Below are 14,410 nucleotides of genomic sequence, written 5' to 3'. Positions count from 1 at the left end.
TTTATTTTTTGTGCCAGTACTAGGGATTGAAGAAAGGGTGCTGTCCCTTAGTGTTTTTGTTCAAGGCTAGAGCTCTGCCACTTGAGCTACATCTTCACTTCTGGCTTTTTGGTGGTTAATTGAAGAGAGTCTCATAGACTTTCCTGCTTGCGGTGGTTTTGAATCTTAATTATCAGATCTCAGCCTCCTAAACAGCTAGTATTATAGGTGTGATCCACTGGCTTCTGGCTGTGTGTGTGTGTGTGTGTGTGTGTGTGTGTGTGTGTGTGTGTGTGTGTGTGTGTGTCCGTGTCCGTGTGTGTGCGCGCGCGTGCGTGTGTGTGTTTAATTGCTTTTTAAAAATTTGAAATAGCTGGGTGCCGGTGGCTCATACCTGTAATCCTAACTACTCAGGAGGCTGAGATCTGAGGACTGTACTTTAAAACCAGTCCGGGCAGGAAAGTCCATGAGACTTTTATCTCCAATTAACTACCAGAAAACTGGAAATGTACTACATTGCCTAAGCTAGCTTTGAACACAAAATCCTCCAGCTTCAGCCTCTTAAATAGCTAGAATAATAGGTATGTGCCACCCTCCACCTGACTAGATATTTTTAAGGTTTTTTTTTTAAAATATGTTAATTTTATTTAACTTTTTTTTCTCTTGCCTTTTTTATTTTGTGAAATTACTTTTTCGTAGTTTTGTTTCACAACAAAATTGAGCTCTGTATACTCCTGGCATTTTCACCCACAGAATCTCTCATTTATAAACACTTCCTGCCAGAGAGGTTGATACATTTGTTACAGTAAACCCATTGTTAATGCATCTGGCCAACCAGAGTTTGTAGTGTATATTAGGTTGACTCTTGGTGTTACACATTCTGTGAGTTTAGACAAATATGAAATGACATGTACAATGTAGAATAAACTAGTTTTTAAAAATAAGTGCAAAAAAGAAGAATTTTTAGACAAAAAAATACAGCCTTGAAAGTTTCATGTCATTAACCTTGGCTGTACATGCTGTGCTGAGAGAAAACTAAGTCCTTGAGTTTGGTTATCAAGAAGGCATCTTCCAAGGCTGCTTTCTGCACAGGAATCTCCAACTATCACATTAAATATGAAAGCTGAATTTTCAACCCTGCAGTCACATACTCCCACCGAAAGTTCTTTTGAATGCAGCAAATTTTAGTTAACTTCTTGTAGTTCTCTCATGATGAGCAAGGAAAGTGTATATGCTACTGATGAATTAGATGAGTTTAAAAATAATTCCAATATTAACCTTTTCTCTTCCTTGTCAAACTTGGTGTAAATGGTTTAGTTTTGTTTTAAAAAAATCAGGTCATGAGATTGCCAGGTTTCTGGTGGCTCACTGGCTACTCAGGAAGCTGAGATCTAAGGGTTGTGATTTGAAGCCAGCCCCGGCAGGAAAGCCAGTGAGACTCTTTATTTCCAATTAACTACCAAAAAAACCAAAAACAAAAATGCGGTGTAGCTGTGGCTCAAATGGTAGAGCACAAGCCATGAGCAAAAGAAGCTCAAGAATGTGCCCAGACCCTGAATTTAAGCCCCAGGACCAGCCCCCTCCCTCAAAGAAAAAAGCCACGAGATTGTCTCTACTATAAAGTGGTACATAGGTCATACTATAAAAATAATGATTTTTCTAAATTGCTAATATATTACACTTTTAGACAAGTCTTGAAATGTGTTATATAATTTGATCTTTGCTAAGGTCATCAGAATTATGAAAATGAGTCTTTTTATAATAGTAATTTGATGTATTATTATTGTCACTGGTATTTAGATACTTAGATAGTTTATGAAAATTTGTTCAATATTGTTAAGTAGTATTTTCTGATTTCTTTTAGGGTGTTTTCTTCTTTTTCATTTAGGGATATGTAGACTTAAGTTTCAAATCATATAGCTTGTCTTCTCTATTAGCTGTAATTCTAGTTTCTAGTAGAGTCTCTAATATAGGCATCATTATAGTAAAGACAAAATACTGATAATGACTTTGGATAGAGGAATATAGGGAAATTTTTTTTTTTGTGCTAATCTGAATTTTCAGAACTTTTACCAGAAACAAGTTTTTCTATACTAAGGTTTAAAACATCATAAAATCATTACAACTATAAAGTCATATCCTAGAATTTAGTTTGTAGTACTTCCTTATGTGATATTTTGAAGTTTTTTCTTTTAATCTTGAATACTTGTCTACTAACAGAAGATAGAAAATATAAACAAACAAAAAGAAAGGATCAAGTAGTTGCAATTTTGCTCTCCACAAATAAATTTTATTATATTTATTTAATTTGTTTATGTAATTCTTATAGATCTTTTTACAAATAAGATATTTAAGCATATAGTCATCATTTTTTTTTCATTAATCATGAAGACTAGAAGTCATTTTTTTTTTTTTTTTTTATTTGGAGGGTTTTTTTGGCTGGTCCTGGGCTTAAACTCAGGGCCTGGGCACTGTCCCTGAGTCTCTTTGTGCTCAAGGCTAGCACTCTACCACTTGCGCCACAGTGTGACTTCTGGCTTTTTTTGTGTACTTTGTTGGAGATAAGACTCTCATGAGGACTTTTCTGACTGGGCTGGCTTCAAACTGCAGTCCTCTGTCATAGCCTCCTGAGTAGCTAGGATTACAGATGTGAGCCACTGGTGCCCAGCTTAGAAGTAAATTTCTATTAACCTTTATTTCTGGTCTAGGAATCAAACCCCAGGGTCTTGCATTTGATATAGAAAAGCAAGCAACAACCCCAAATACTCTACCATCTAGTTTTATCTGTGTACTTTCTCATCAAAAGACAACCTGATCCAGGCATGATCCTGCCTGCCTTCAAGATGGAGGATCTGCCTACCTTATCCCAGTCAAGTTTGAGGCCAGCTAGACATACTCAGTGAGACACTCAGCAATAGACATAGTAGTGTAATCCCCAATTCCAAAAAAGAGTAAAACAAAAATCCCACTTGTTATTTATTATTACATATTCCATGCTGGGCATTTGTTTTCAATATTTTGCTATCATGCATTTTTTCTCTATATTTAACATCCTATTTATAATGATCAAAGAGCATTCATTGTCTCCTGGAAAAGTTACACTAAATTATACTTCTGTTAACATTGTATGAGTCTCCATTCTAGACAAAAATAATTTAATTTTGGTTTCTCAATATTAAAAATTTCCTTAGCTCTTTGTATATTTTCTCCTTCTGTGTTTTTTTATAGGGGAATTTTGGCAATTGCATGGAGCATGGCAGATCCTGAACTGTTACTGAGCTGTGGAAAAGATGCTAAAATTCTCTGTGCTAACCCAAACACAGGAGAGGTATGGGGAGGAAAATGTCTCTCAATCTTATAGCTGTTGTAATTTTTCTGATTGAAAAAGCTGAGATAATATTCCTGATAAAAATCTCTTAAAAGAATCCAAATGGAGCTAGAATGCCATTAAACTAGTATTTTTTGGCTATACTAGAGTTTGTACTCAGGATTTTGCTTGCTGGGCAAACATTTTATCACTTGAGCCACACTTACTACTCTATTTTTCTTATTAATAGTAGGATGATTTCCCTTACTTTTGGAACTGTAGATTCTAGTAAGGTGGATAATTATAAATGCTTTTGTAGTATAGCTAAGTGGTAGATTGCGTGCCTAGCATGCCCAGGGCTCTGAGTTTGATCCCCAGCACTAGTATATACACAGACACATGCTCTGAGTACTCTAGCTTGTTTAGTTATTTTATTTCTGGTTTAATTTTTGAATATGATATTTGTAAGAATATACAAACATTAGGAACTTTAAAATTAGGGAAGCAAAAGGTAAAATAAAAATAATAACAAATTTTACCCCTAGTGACTTGTAAATCAAGTAAATAACTTGCATTTTATACTGTGTCTACCCCTGTAAGTTAAAAATTTATGGAACTGTTTAATGATCATTTTCATATAATTTAATAATGAATTTTGCATGTGACTAGTATGTGTTTAGAATTTGAAGGAGTAGACATTTGATGTATGCTATAACTAAAAAAAGATTTTTTAAAAATTTATCTACAAATTAGGAATGGACAAGTCTTCAGTTTCATCAATAATCAATATTAGCATTGAAGACATGAGAAAGCTAGATACTGTTGCATTTTAAATGTCATGCAAAGTCCAAGTCAAGGACATTTGACTTTTGTTTTTGGTCAGTCATGGGGCCTAAACTCTGGGCCTGGGCACTGTCCCTCATCTCTTCACCTCAAAGCTCTACCAATTGAGCCACAACACCACTTCCAGCTTTTTCTGCTTATGGGGTGCTGAGGAATCAAACCCAGGGCTTCATGCACGCAAGGCAAGCACTCTACCACTGAGCCACCTTCCCAGCCCCCTTGATTTTTTTAATGCCTAAAACCCACACTCCTGTGAATTATCACTTACCATACTAGCTTATAATTAACAAGTGTAATACCATCGTAAAGATGTTAGTCAGCTCTTTCTATGATTTTTTTATTACCTTCTAAAGAAAAATGTTAATGCCATATCCTGTTATTTTTGTGCAACAGAAGGAATAGTGTATACATAATTTCTCTCTTGACTGAAAGCTGTGTCGGTCAATGAAAGCTTCCCTTTTAAGATTGATTTTTTTCTTGTTGTTGTTCATGGGGCTTGAACTCTGGTGCTGTCCCTGAGCTCTTCTGCTCAAAGCAAGTGCTCTACCACTTGAGCCACATCATCACCTCCAGTGTTCTGGTGGTTAATTAGAGATAGTCTCATGGACTTTCCTGCCAGGCTGGCTTTGAACCTCGAGCCTCAGATCTCAGCTTCCTTAGTAGCTAGGATTACAGGTGTGAGCCACTGGCGCCCAGCAAGATTGATTTTTAAAAATATGACCCTGAATATTTTGAATGTGTGTATTTGGATAGTATCAGGCAAAAACAGTTGGACCAGGGTACCTTCATATGGTCTTTCGGAACAACTACTGCTACTAAGTCAAGAACCTCAGTTTTTAAGGTGTTCACATTTAGTTCAAATGTTTGGTAGCATTCTAGAAAAGTTTACTAAATTATACTTTCGTTAGCAGTGTTGTATGAGTCTCCATCCTAGACAAAAATAATTTAATTTTGGTTTCTCATGATTAAAAATTTCCTCATCTCTTTGTATGTTTTTATCTGTGCATTTTCTCATCAAAAGACAACATAGTTGGCTGTTATGATGGACCATTCTCATACTTAAAAGTAAAATTGTACAATTTGTTTCTTCTTTTTGACAGTTCTAGGGCTTGAACTCAGAGCCTGGGCACTGTCCCTGAGGTTCTTTTGCTCAAGGCTAGCACTCTGCCACATGAGCTACAATGCCATTCTGGCTTTTTCTGTTTATGTGGCACTGAGGTATTGAACCTAGGGCTTCATGCATGTTAGGCAAGTTGTAGTGCCACTAAGCCACATTCCTAGTCCTCATATAGTTTCTTTTCCTGGGTAAAGACAGTTTTGTTTTGTTTTTTAAGAAACTGTTTAATGGATGTGAAAGGTCCTGCCTATAATCCTAGCTACTTGAAGGAGATTGGCAGGATTGTACTTTGAGTTTTGCCACAATAAAAATACATAGATATCTGAACAAAAGAAAAGACAACCTAAGGAGATATGATTCTAGTAGTAGAGCACCTGTCTAATAAGACCCTGAATTTATACTCCAGTGCCACAAAAAAAAAAGTAAACTTTTGACATTATTTCAGCAAAAAGTATCTATATCTTTTTCTGACTTTCGTTTATTTTTTATTTTTATTTATTTATTTTTTGCCAGTCCTAGGGCTTGAACTCAGGGCCTGGACACTGTCTCTGAGTTTCTTTTGCTCAAGGTTGGAACTCTACCACTTGGGCCATAGTGCCTCTTCGGGCTTTTTCTATATATGTGGAACTAAGGAATCAAACCCAGGGCTTCATGCATGCTAGGCAAGCACTCTACCACTAAGTCACATTCTCAGCCCTAATATGTTTATTTTTTATCCTAGGTGTTGTATGAACTTCCTACCAACACACAGTGGTGTTTTGACATTCAGTGGTGTCCTCGCAATCCTGCTGTCTTATCAGCTGCTTCCTTTGATGGTCGTATCAGTGTTTATTCTATCATGGGAGGGAGCACAGATGGTTTAAGGCAGAAACAAGTTGACAAGGTAATAGAACAGTGTTGAAGCTGTTGCTTTTCACCCTTGAAGAAGATACTGTATAATTATTTTGAAAATGACTTTAACAATGTTGATTTCTAGACAATTATGTGTTTAAAATTTCTTGTGTATGATTTGAAAGAACTGCAGAATAGTGTGTATGTTACAGTTTCCTACCTTTTTTTCTTTTAGCTTTCTTCCTCTTTTGGAAATCTTGATCCCTTTGGCACCGGACAGCCTCTTCCTCCATTACAAATTCCACAGCAGACTGCTCAGCATAGTATAGTGCTGCCTCTGAAGAAGCCACCGAAATGGATCCGAAGACCTGTGGGAGCTTCCTTTTCAGTAGGTGGATTTTACTTTATGATTCATAGAAACAAAGGAATTTTCTAGTAAAGAGAATCATTCAAATGGCACAAGTTTGGGTATTTGTGGGCTGTTCATATATTATCCTACCATTTTTGTGTGTATGTGTGTGACAAGTCCTGGATCTTGAACTCGAGGCCTGGGCTGTGTCCCTGAACTTATTTCTTAAGGCTAGCACTTCACTTTGCAGCCACAACTCCAGCTTTTTTATGGTTAATAGGAAGTAAGAATCTCACTGACTTTCTCAGCCGCTTGAGTAGCTAGGATTACAGGTGTGAGCCACTGGCACTCATCTCAATTCATTCATTCACTCATTTAGTATCTGGAGCTTATCTTGGGGTTTGAACTCAGGGCCTAGGTACTGTCCCTGAACCTTTGCTCAAGGCTAGTTCTCTACCACTTAGGCCATAGTTCAGCTTCTGGCCTTTAAGTTTAAATTGGGGGTAAGACTCTCATGGACTATTCTGCCTGAGCTAATTTTGAACCATAACCCTCAGATATCAGCTTCCTTAGTTGCTGGGTTTATAGGCGTGAACTACCAGCTCCTGGCTCATCTCCTTTTTCATGTCTATCCCTAATGTCCATTCCTAAATATTTTCTTTTTGATGCTGTTGTGATAGTTTTCTTAATTTCCTTTCAAACCGTTCATTGTTGGTATGTAGAAACAGATACATTTTGGGTGTTGATTTTGTTCCCACAACTTCACTTATACATATTGCTTCTAACTGGACTTTGGTGGTTTCTTTTGGCTATCAGATGTCATCTGTGAATAGATAGATTTTTGACTTTTCTTTTTGAAGTTTTTAAGTAGTTGTGAAAAGGAGGTGCCATTTAACAAATAAGCTTATGAATATAATGCATCTTGATCGGTGTCACTCCCTTTAACATTCATACCCTACCTTGTCCATCCCTTCCCTTACTTTTCTTAATTTTGTGGTATATAATTTTTTTTTTGGTCATGGAGTTTGAACTTGGCCTGGGCACTGTCCCTGAGCCCTTTGCCCTTTTGCTCAAGGCTAGTGCTCAGTTTGAGCTAAATACCACTTCTGATTTTCTGGTGGTTAATTAGAGAAAAGAATCTCATGAATTTTCCTACCTGGGCTGGTTTTGAACTTGGATCCTCAGTTCTCAGTCACCTCAGTAGCTAGGATTACAGATGTGAGTCACTAGTACCCAGTTTACACTATGCTTTTTTAATTTTCTTGCTTTTTTTTTTTTTTTTCTTTTTCTTGCTCCTTAACTTTGGCTAGGACTTTTAGTACAGTATTGGAAGTGGTGAGAGGTCCATCCTTATTACTAATCTTAGATGACAAACTTTTAGCTTTTTACCATTAAGTATAATATTAGATTTCGATTTTCTTATATTTGACCTTTATGTTGAGAAAATTTCCTTTTCGTACATTCCTGCTGCTAAAATAAAATGCCACAGAGTGTATAGCTTACAGACATTTATAAACAATAGAAATTTACTTCTGATGATTTTGGACTATGGAAGTCCATGATCAAGCACCAGCAGGTTAATGGTAATGATGACCTGGTCTCTGCTTCTGAGATTTCATTGTTTCTGCATGCTCCAGAGGGAGCTGTGTGCTAAAATATGAGAAGATAAAGTCTTTGCTAGTTTTTGCCTGTTCTTCTATAAGGCTTTATTCCATTCATCCTCTTGACTAAATTGCCTCTTAAAGGCCCCACATCAAATACTATCATACTTATTTTTTGTTCCAACGTGAATGCTAGAGGTTAAGCATACTTTCAACCCATAGCACTTTTTTTTTCTTGCCTGTCCTGGGGATTGAACTATGGGCCTGGGTCTGGGCCTGGGTCTAGGCCTGGGCACTTTTGCTGAGCTTCTGTGCTCAAGGTTAGTGCTCTACCACTTGAACCATAGCCTCACTTCTGGCTTTTTGTGGCTAATTGGAGATAAGAATCTCACAGACTTTTCTGCCTGTGTTAGCTTCTAACCTCAATCTCAGATTTCAGCCTCCTGAGCAACTAGGATTAGAGGCATGAGCACTCATGCCCAGCTTCCATAACACCTTCTATTCCTGCTTTGTGAACTGCATTGTGAAGTAATATTGAATTTTGTTTGGTATCTTTCTTGCATCAATTGACAGAATTGAGTGATTTTATCCTTTTGCATAGTGTACGTTGTACTTTGACTGATGTTTATATATGTGAACTAGACTTGGCCCTGGTGTATATTGAAAGGCCATATTCCTTTCAGTGTACTATTGAATTCAGTGTGCTGGTACTTATTATAGATTTTTTTTTTTGGTCGGTCATGGGGCCTGAACTCTGGGCTTGGGCACTGTCCCTCAGCTCTTCAGCTCAAGGCTAGTGCTCTACCACTTGAGCCACAGTGCCACTTCCGGCTTTTTCTGCTTATGTGGTGCTGAGAAATCAAACCCAGGGCCTCATGCATGCAAGGCAAGCACTCTACCACTGAGCCACCTTTCCAATCCCTTATTGTGGATTTTTTGCATCAGTATTAATAAAGGATTAATAAAGGATTTTGGTATCAGAGTAATACTGGCCTTATAAAATGAATTTGGAAGAATCCCCTCCTTATCTAGTTTTTGGAAGTGCTTGGGAATTGGTATTAGTAATTTAAATGTTTGTATTTTCAAGTAAAACTAGTCCTGGCCTCTTCTTTGAGGGAAATTTTGAATTATTGATTCAATCACCTTAATAATTAGAAATTTGTTCTTACTGTTTGTTTAAATGGTAGTACAAATGGGTTTTAATTCAAAAGTCAGGTTATGAGGACAATGTATCTTGATCAGTGTCACCCCTTCCATTGCTCTATCTCATCTTTCCCATCCCTTCCCTACCCTCCAGTTACATAGTTCAGTTTTGCATAATGTACATTGAGTATAATGACTATTTGCTCACCTTTCCTTTTTAAAAATTTTTTTATGCTTACTATAGGGTATATTTCTAGGAATTTATAACTTTTGAGGATCTAATTTGCTGTTGTATAATTGTAATAGATTAAGCATCTCTTTTATTTCTGTGATCTCACTTACTTGTGTAATAATCTACTCTTCCAATTGTAGTTTTTGTTAATTGTCTTCTTTTTCTTTTCCTATTCTAGTCTAGCTAAAGTTTGTCCATTTGTCAACTTTTTTTTTTTGTCAGTCATGGGGTTTGAACTCAGGGCCAGGGCTCTGTCCCTGAGCTCTTTTGTTCAGGGTTAGTGTTCTACCACTTTGAGCCACAGCTCTACTTCTGGTTTTTGAGTGGTTAATTGAACTTTTCTGCCTGGACTGGCATTAGAACCCTGATCTTCAGTTATTAGCCTCCTGACTAACTGGTTGTTTATTCACTTGAATTGTTTTTCTATTCACTATTTTGTCTACTCACATCTTCATTATTTTCTTCTAATAACTTTGGGATTAGTTTTTTTCTTCTTGTTCTGTTCTTATAGGTGCTTGCTTTGAGATTTTTAGTCTTTTTAGTATAAGTATTTTCTGCTGTGGATTTTCTCTTAGTGCTTTCACTACATTTCATAAGTTTTAGATTGTTGTGTTTCTATTCAAGATACTTTCTAATATCCCTTGTAATTTCTTTTTTGATTTTACTTTTACATAGTTGTGAATCTTCCAGTTGTCTCTGCTTCTAAAATTTTATTATACTGTGATTGGAAAAAGTTGTTTTCAATCATCTCAGTCATAAATTTGTTTGGTTATATGATTTGCATAATTTCAATCTTAATTATTTTAAATTTGGGGCCAAGACCAGACTTCAAACATTTGGTCTGATGCTTTTGCTCATTGGCTGATGCTTTGTCACTTGAACTTTGCCTCCAACCCCTCAATCTTAAATTTTTGATTGTTTGGTGGCTTAATATGTGATTTTTCTTGAAGAAGGTTATGTATGACCTCGAGTAGAATTGTATAGTCTGCTAATGGTGAATGAAGTGTTCTGTAATGTTTTATGAGTTCCGTTTGTCTGAGTGTTTTCCAAATCCTGTCAGCTTACTGATCATCTGTTGGGTTGATATATCCATTACTGACAATGAGAGATTGAAATCTTCTGTTACGTAGTTAACTGTTTTCTCTTTTCATTTCTGTCAGTTTGTTGTATGTATGTTTCATATATATTAATGTTTATTTTACATAGAATGAATAAATATAAATTTCTTTTGATATCCAGTATATAGATCTTAGCTAAGAAGACTCAGTTGTTTTATATTTTTGTGAAATTCCAAATCATCGTATTACCTAAAACTTACTTTGCTCATTTCTGTGCCTATTAATGTTAGTTTTATTTTCATGATGAGTACTGAAAATGAAGAGCATTAATTGAAGGCTAGAATAAGATTGTAGAACATAGGAGAATGTAAGCCACATTCATCCAAATAGATGTATGAGTAATCCACAGTTGATTATTGTAGCAAGTTTGCAATAGAGGTTTTATGATGATTAAATGTGACCCCATTCATTTTTTTTCTCTTATAGTTTGGAGGCAAACTGGTTACCTTTGAGAACGTTAAAGTGCAGTCTCAGCAGGGAGCTGAGCAGCAGCAGCAGCAGCAACATGTATTCATTAGTCAAGTGGTAACAGAAAAGGAGTTTCTCAGCCGATCTGATCAACTGCAGCAGGTTGTGCAGTCTCAAGGATTTATCAATTACTGCCAGAAAAAAATTGATGCTTCTCAGACTGAGTTTGAGAAAAATGTGTGGTCCTTTTTGAAGGTAAACTTAGTATTTGAGACCGTTTTATTTCATTATTTGTAAAATTATCTGTCATTCTCTCTTAAACATTTGTAAAAGTATGATTTTAGGAATTTATGGTGAAATTTAAGAAACTAGAGCTTAGGGTAGTATTACATGCTTGTAATCCCTGTAATTGAGAGGCTGAAAATGGAAGATCTTGAGTCAGGCCATTCTTGCTTATATGGTGAACTATGACTAAAACCTAACAAGGCATACACTTTTTTAAATCAGTTCTTGGGCTTGAACTCAGGACCTGGGCACTGTCCCTGAGCTTTTGTGCTCAAGTCTAGTGATCTACCAGTTGAGCCTCAGCTCCACTTTTGTTGTATAATTGGAGTTTCATGGACTTCAATTAAAATCTTCTGAAAATTCTAAGAAATTTCTATTTATTTATTTATTTAAGTATGTGCTGGTCTTGGGCTTGAATTCAGTTCCTGGGCACTGCCCCTAAGCTTTTTTGCTCAAGGCTAGCACTCTTCTACTTCAGCCACAGTGTTGCTTCTTGCCTTTTGGTGGTTAATTGGAGATAAGAGTCTTAAACTTTCCTGCCTGGGCTGTTTTGAACCATGGTCTTCAAATCTCAGCCTCCTGAGTAACTAGTATTATAGGTGTGAGCCACTGTCACCAGGCAACATCACTTCTTCGGTCAAAAGATTTCTTCCTTCTTTCCTCTGACAACCTGAATTGAAGTATTTTTTAAATAGTAAATACAAAGATATATTTAAGAAGATAATATTCAGTAGGCCTATTTTAAATTAGAACATAAACGTTATACTAGAAACAAAATGTTTAGTATCTAATAGTAAAATAGTAAAGGGAAATAGAAGAAGAGAAAAGAGAAGAGGAGAGGCTGGATATATTTCTTATCCTTTCAATAAAGAAGAATTTCAGGAAGGGAAGAAATCCCTTTCAAAGAAGTGCGTTTTTTGACAGCAGATCAAAACAAGAAAAATTTCCTGACTGGTCATTTTACTTCTAATCTAATATATAGTTAAATTCTAAAATTATAGGCTTTATATTTTATAATTAAGCATGAATTTTGATAAAGAATTTTAAATTACAGAATGTTTCATATAGTGTGAGTTTTGCACTCATGTAAACTGAATGTGTTATACTTAAAAACTTATACATCGTAAATCAGCTTTTTTAACCAGGATAATTAGTTACCAGTATAATTAATAGTAGTGAGTTAATGAAGTATAGTGGAAAATACCTAAAAAGTAATCCTAGTACTTGAGAGGCTGGAGCAGGAAGAATCATGAGCTCAAGGCTAGTAATAGGCTCCAGGTAAGCCTTAGTTGTATAGCTAGACCATGTCTTTTCATTTAAAAAAAGAAATGAAAAGGCAAAAAAAAAAAAAAGCTAGTTTTTAAAAATCCACTCTTTAGATTCTTTTCTAACAATCTTGAGGATGATAAAGTAGACTTTGAATATTTGTAATAATTTTGCTTAGGATTTAACCAATTTTTATAAAAATATACTTGAAATGTAAGTCTTTGTTTCAAAAGTATTTTGCTTTTTGGTTAGGTAAACTTTGAGGATGATTCTCGTGGAAAATATCTGGAGCTTTTAGGATACAGAAAAGAAGATCTTGGAAAGAAGGTAAACTTTGGGAAAGTTAAGTGTCTGTTCTTTAATAAAATATTTGTTTATCTATTTTAATAAAGTTCTTCACAAATTATCTCAAATCTGAAAGTAAACATTTTAGAAGAATTGATGTTAGTTTGCTAAAATTTGGAATGCAAAACTCTGCTTTGTACCTGGATTTAGAATTTGCCAGAACTAATCAAAATTGTCAGAAACAATTTGGTCTTGATAGATAAGACACTGTGAGTCTCAAATAGTAGAAGTAACATTGAGATTTTAACAGGGTATGTACAGTGGCCTTGTGTGGGAAAGAAACTTAGAAATCCCCCTATGTTCTGTATTTCAGTTTTCCATATTAGTTGTGCTTATTTATACTTTTGGCAAACATTTTTCGAACTTTGTTGAGTTAATCTAGCTAACAAGTAAGTATGTATTTTACAACAGAAGTGTCAATTATTATTTTTTTTTGGGGGGGGGAGGTCAGGTCATGGGGCCTGAACTCTGGGCATGGGCGCTGTCCCTCAGCTCTTCAATTCAAGGCTAGCGCTCTACCACTTGAGCCACAGCGCCACTTCTGGGTTTTTCTTTTTGCTTATGTGGTGCTGAGGAATCAAACCGCTCTACCACCGAGCCGCCTTCCAGCCCCAGAAGTGTGAATTATTGTACTGAATCTTAGTAAATAGAAAATCCCAAGTGATTTGCTCCATAGTTTAACTTAAAAAAAATCCCTTTTAGGATGACATTGTCCAAAAAAGAAATGTACTCATTACCTGACATAAAATGATAACCCTTCTATACAACACCTTAATAATAACAAAGCAATTATATTTTTAAAAATCTCTTTTAAAAAGATGAAATCAAGCCAGGTGCCCATGGCTCACACCGGTAATCCTAGCTACTCAGGAGGCTGAGAGCAGAGGATCACGGTTTAAAGCCAGCCCATGCAGGAAAGTCTGAGACTCTGATCTCCAATAAACCACTAGAAAACCAGAAGTGGCGCTGTTGCTCAAGCAGAAGAGCACAAGGACCGCGCCCAAAGCCCAGAGTTCAAGCCCCATGACTGACCAAAAAAAAAAAAGATGAAATCAGCCAGGTGTTGGTGGCTTATGCCTTTAACCCTAGTTCAGGAGATTGAGATCTGAGTATTTGGATGTGAAGCCAGCCCTGGGCAGGAAAGCTTGTGAGGATCTTACCTTCAATTAACTACCAAAAAACAACAACAATAAAAAGCCAGAAGTGGAGCTCAAGTGGTAGAGCTAGAACCTTGAGCAAAAAAGCTCAGGGATGGATAGCCCATGCCCTGAGTTCCAGCCCAAGAACCAGCACAAAAGCAACCAGCACAAAGCAAACAAATAGCCTCCCCCCTCCCCCGCCCCCCACAAAAAAACACTCTCAAATCAGCCTATCCCTAATAAGAACTTCTGTGGATTTTTGCCAACGAAAAATAGGGTAAGAGGTGAACATGTATGTCCTGAAATAGAATTCCAGTTAGTAGGTGAGTTGTTATTTTTATTTCAGATTGCTTTGGCCTTGAACAAAGTGGATGGATCCGATGTGGTAAGGAGGTCTTTAAAAATAGCTACCTTCTAAGAAAAAAGCAAATAGCTACCTTCTGAAAG

The 14,410-nt window shown here is 36.3% G+C and overlaps 1 protein-coding gene across 4 annotated transcripts in view; it reads left to right on the top strand.

The window, feature by feature from the left end:
• Sec31a (SEC31 homolog A, COPII coat complex component) overlaps positions 1-14,410 on the top strand; it is an 82,602-nt gene that overhangs the window by 28,532 nt on the left and 39,660 nt on the right. For all 4 annotated transcript variants that reach the window (XM_042678283.1, XM_042678285.1, XM_042678284.1 and 1 more), the window contains 6 exons: positions 3,208-3,307; positions 5,968-6,129; positions 6,313-6,465; positions 10,947-11,183; positions 12,732-12,806; positions 14,310-14,348. In XM_042678283.1, coding sequence (XP_042534217.1) covers positions 3,208-3,307; positions 5,968-6,129; positions 6,313-6,465; positions 10,947-11,183; positions 12,732-12,806; positions 14,310-14,348 — 766 coding nt within the window. The remainder of the gene's footprint in view (positions 1-3,207; positions 3,308-5,967; positions 6,130-6,312; positions 6,466-10,946; positions 11,184-12,731; positions 12,807-14,309; positions 14,349-14,410) is intronic.

The sequence above is a fragment of the Dipodomys spectabilis genome, unplaced genomic scaffold (genome assembly GCF_019054845.1).
Source record: "Dipodomys spectabilis isolate Male_0828 unplaced genomic scaffold, ASM1905484v1 ptg000043l, whole genome shotgun sequence".
Lineage (NCBI taxonomy): Eukaryota > Metazoa > Chordata > Mammalia > Rodentia > Heteromyidae > Dipodomys > Dipodomys spectabilis.
The sequence above is the reverse complement of the archived record's forward strand: the minus strand, read 5'-3'. Positions and strand labels throughout refer to the sequence as shown.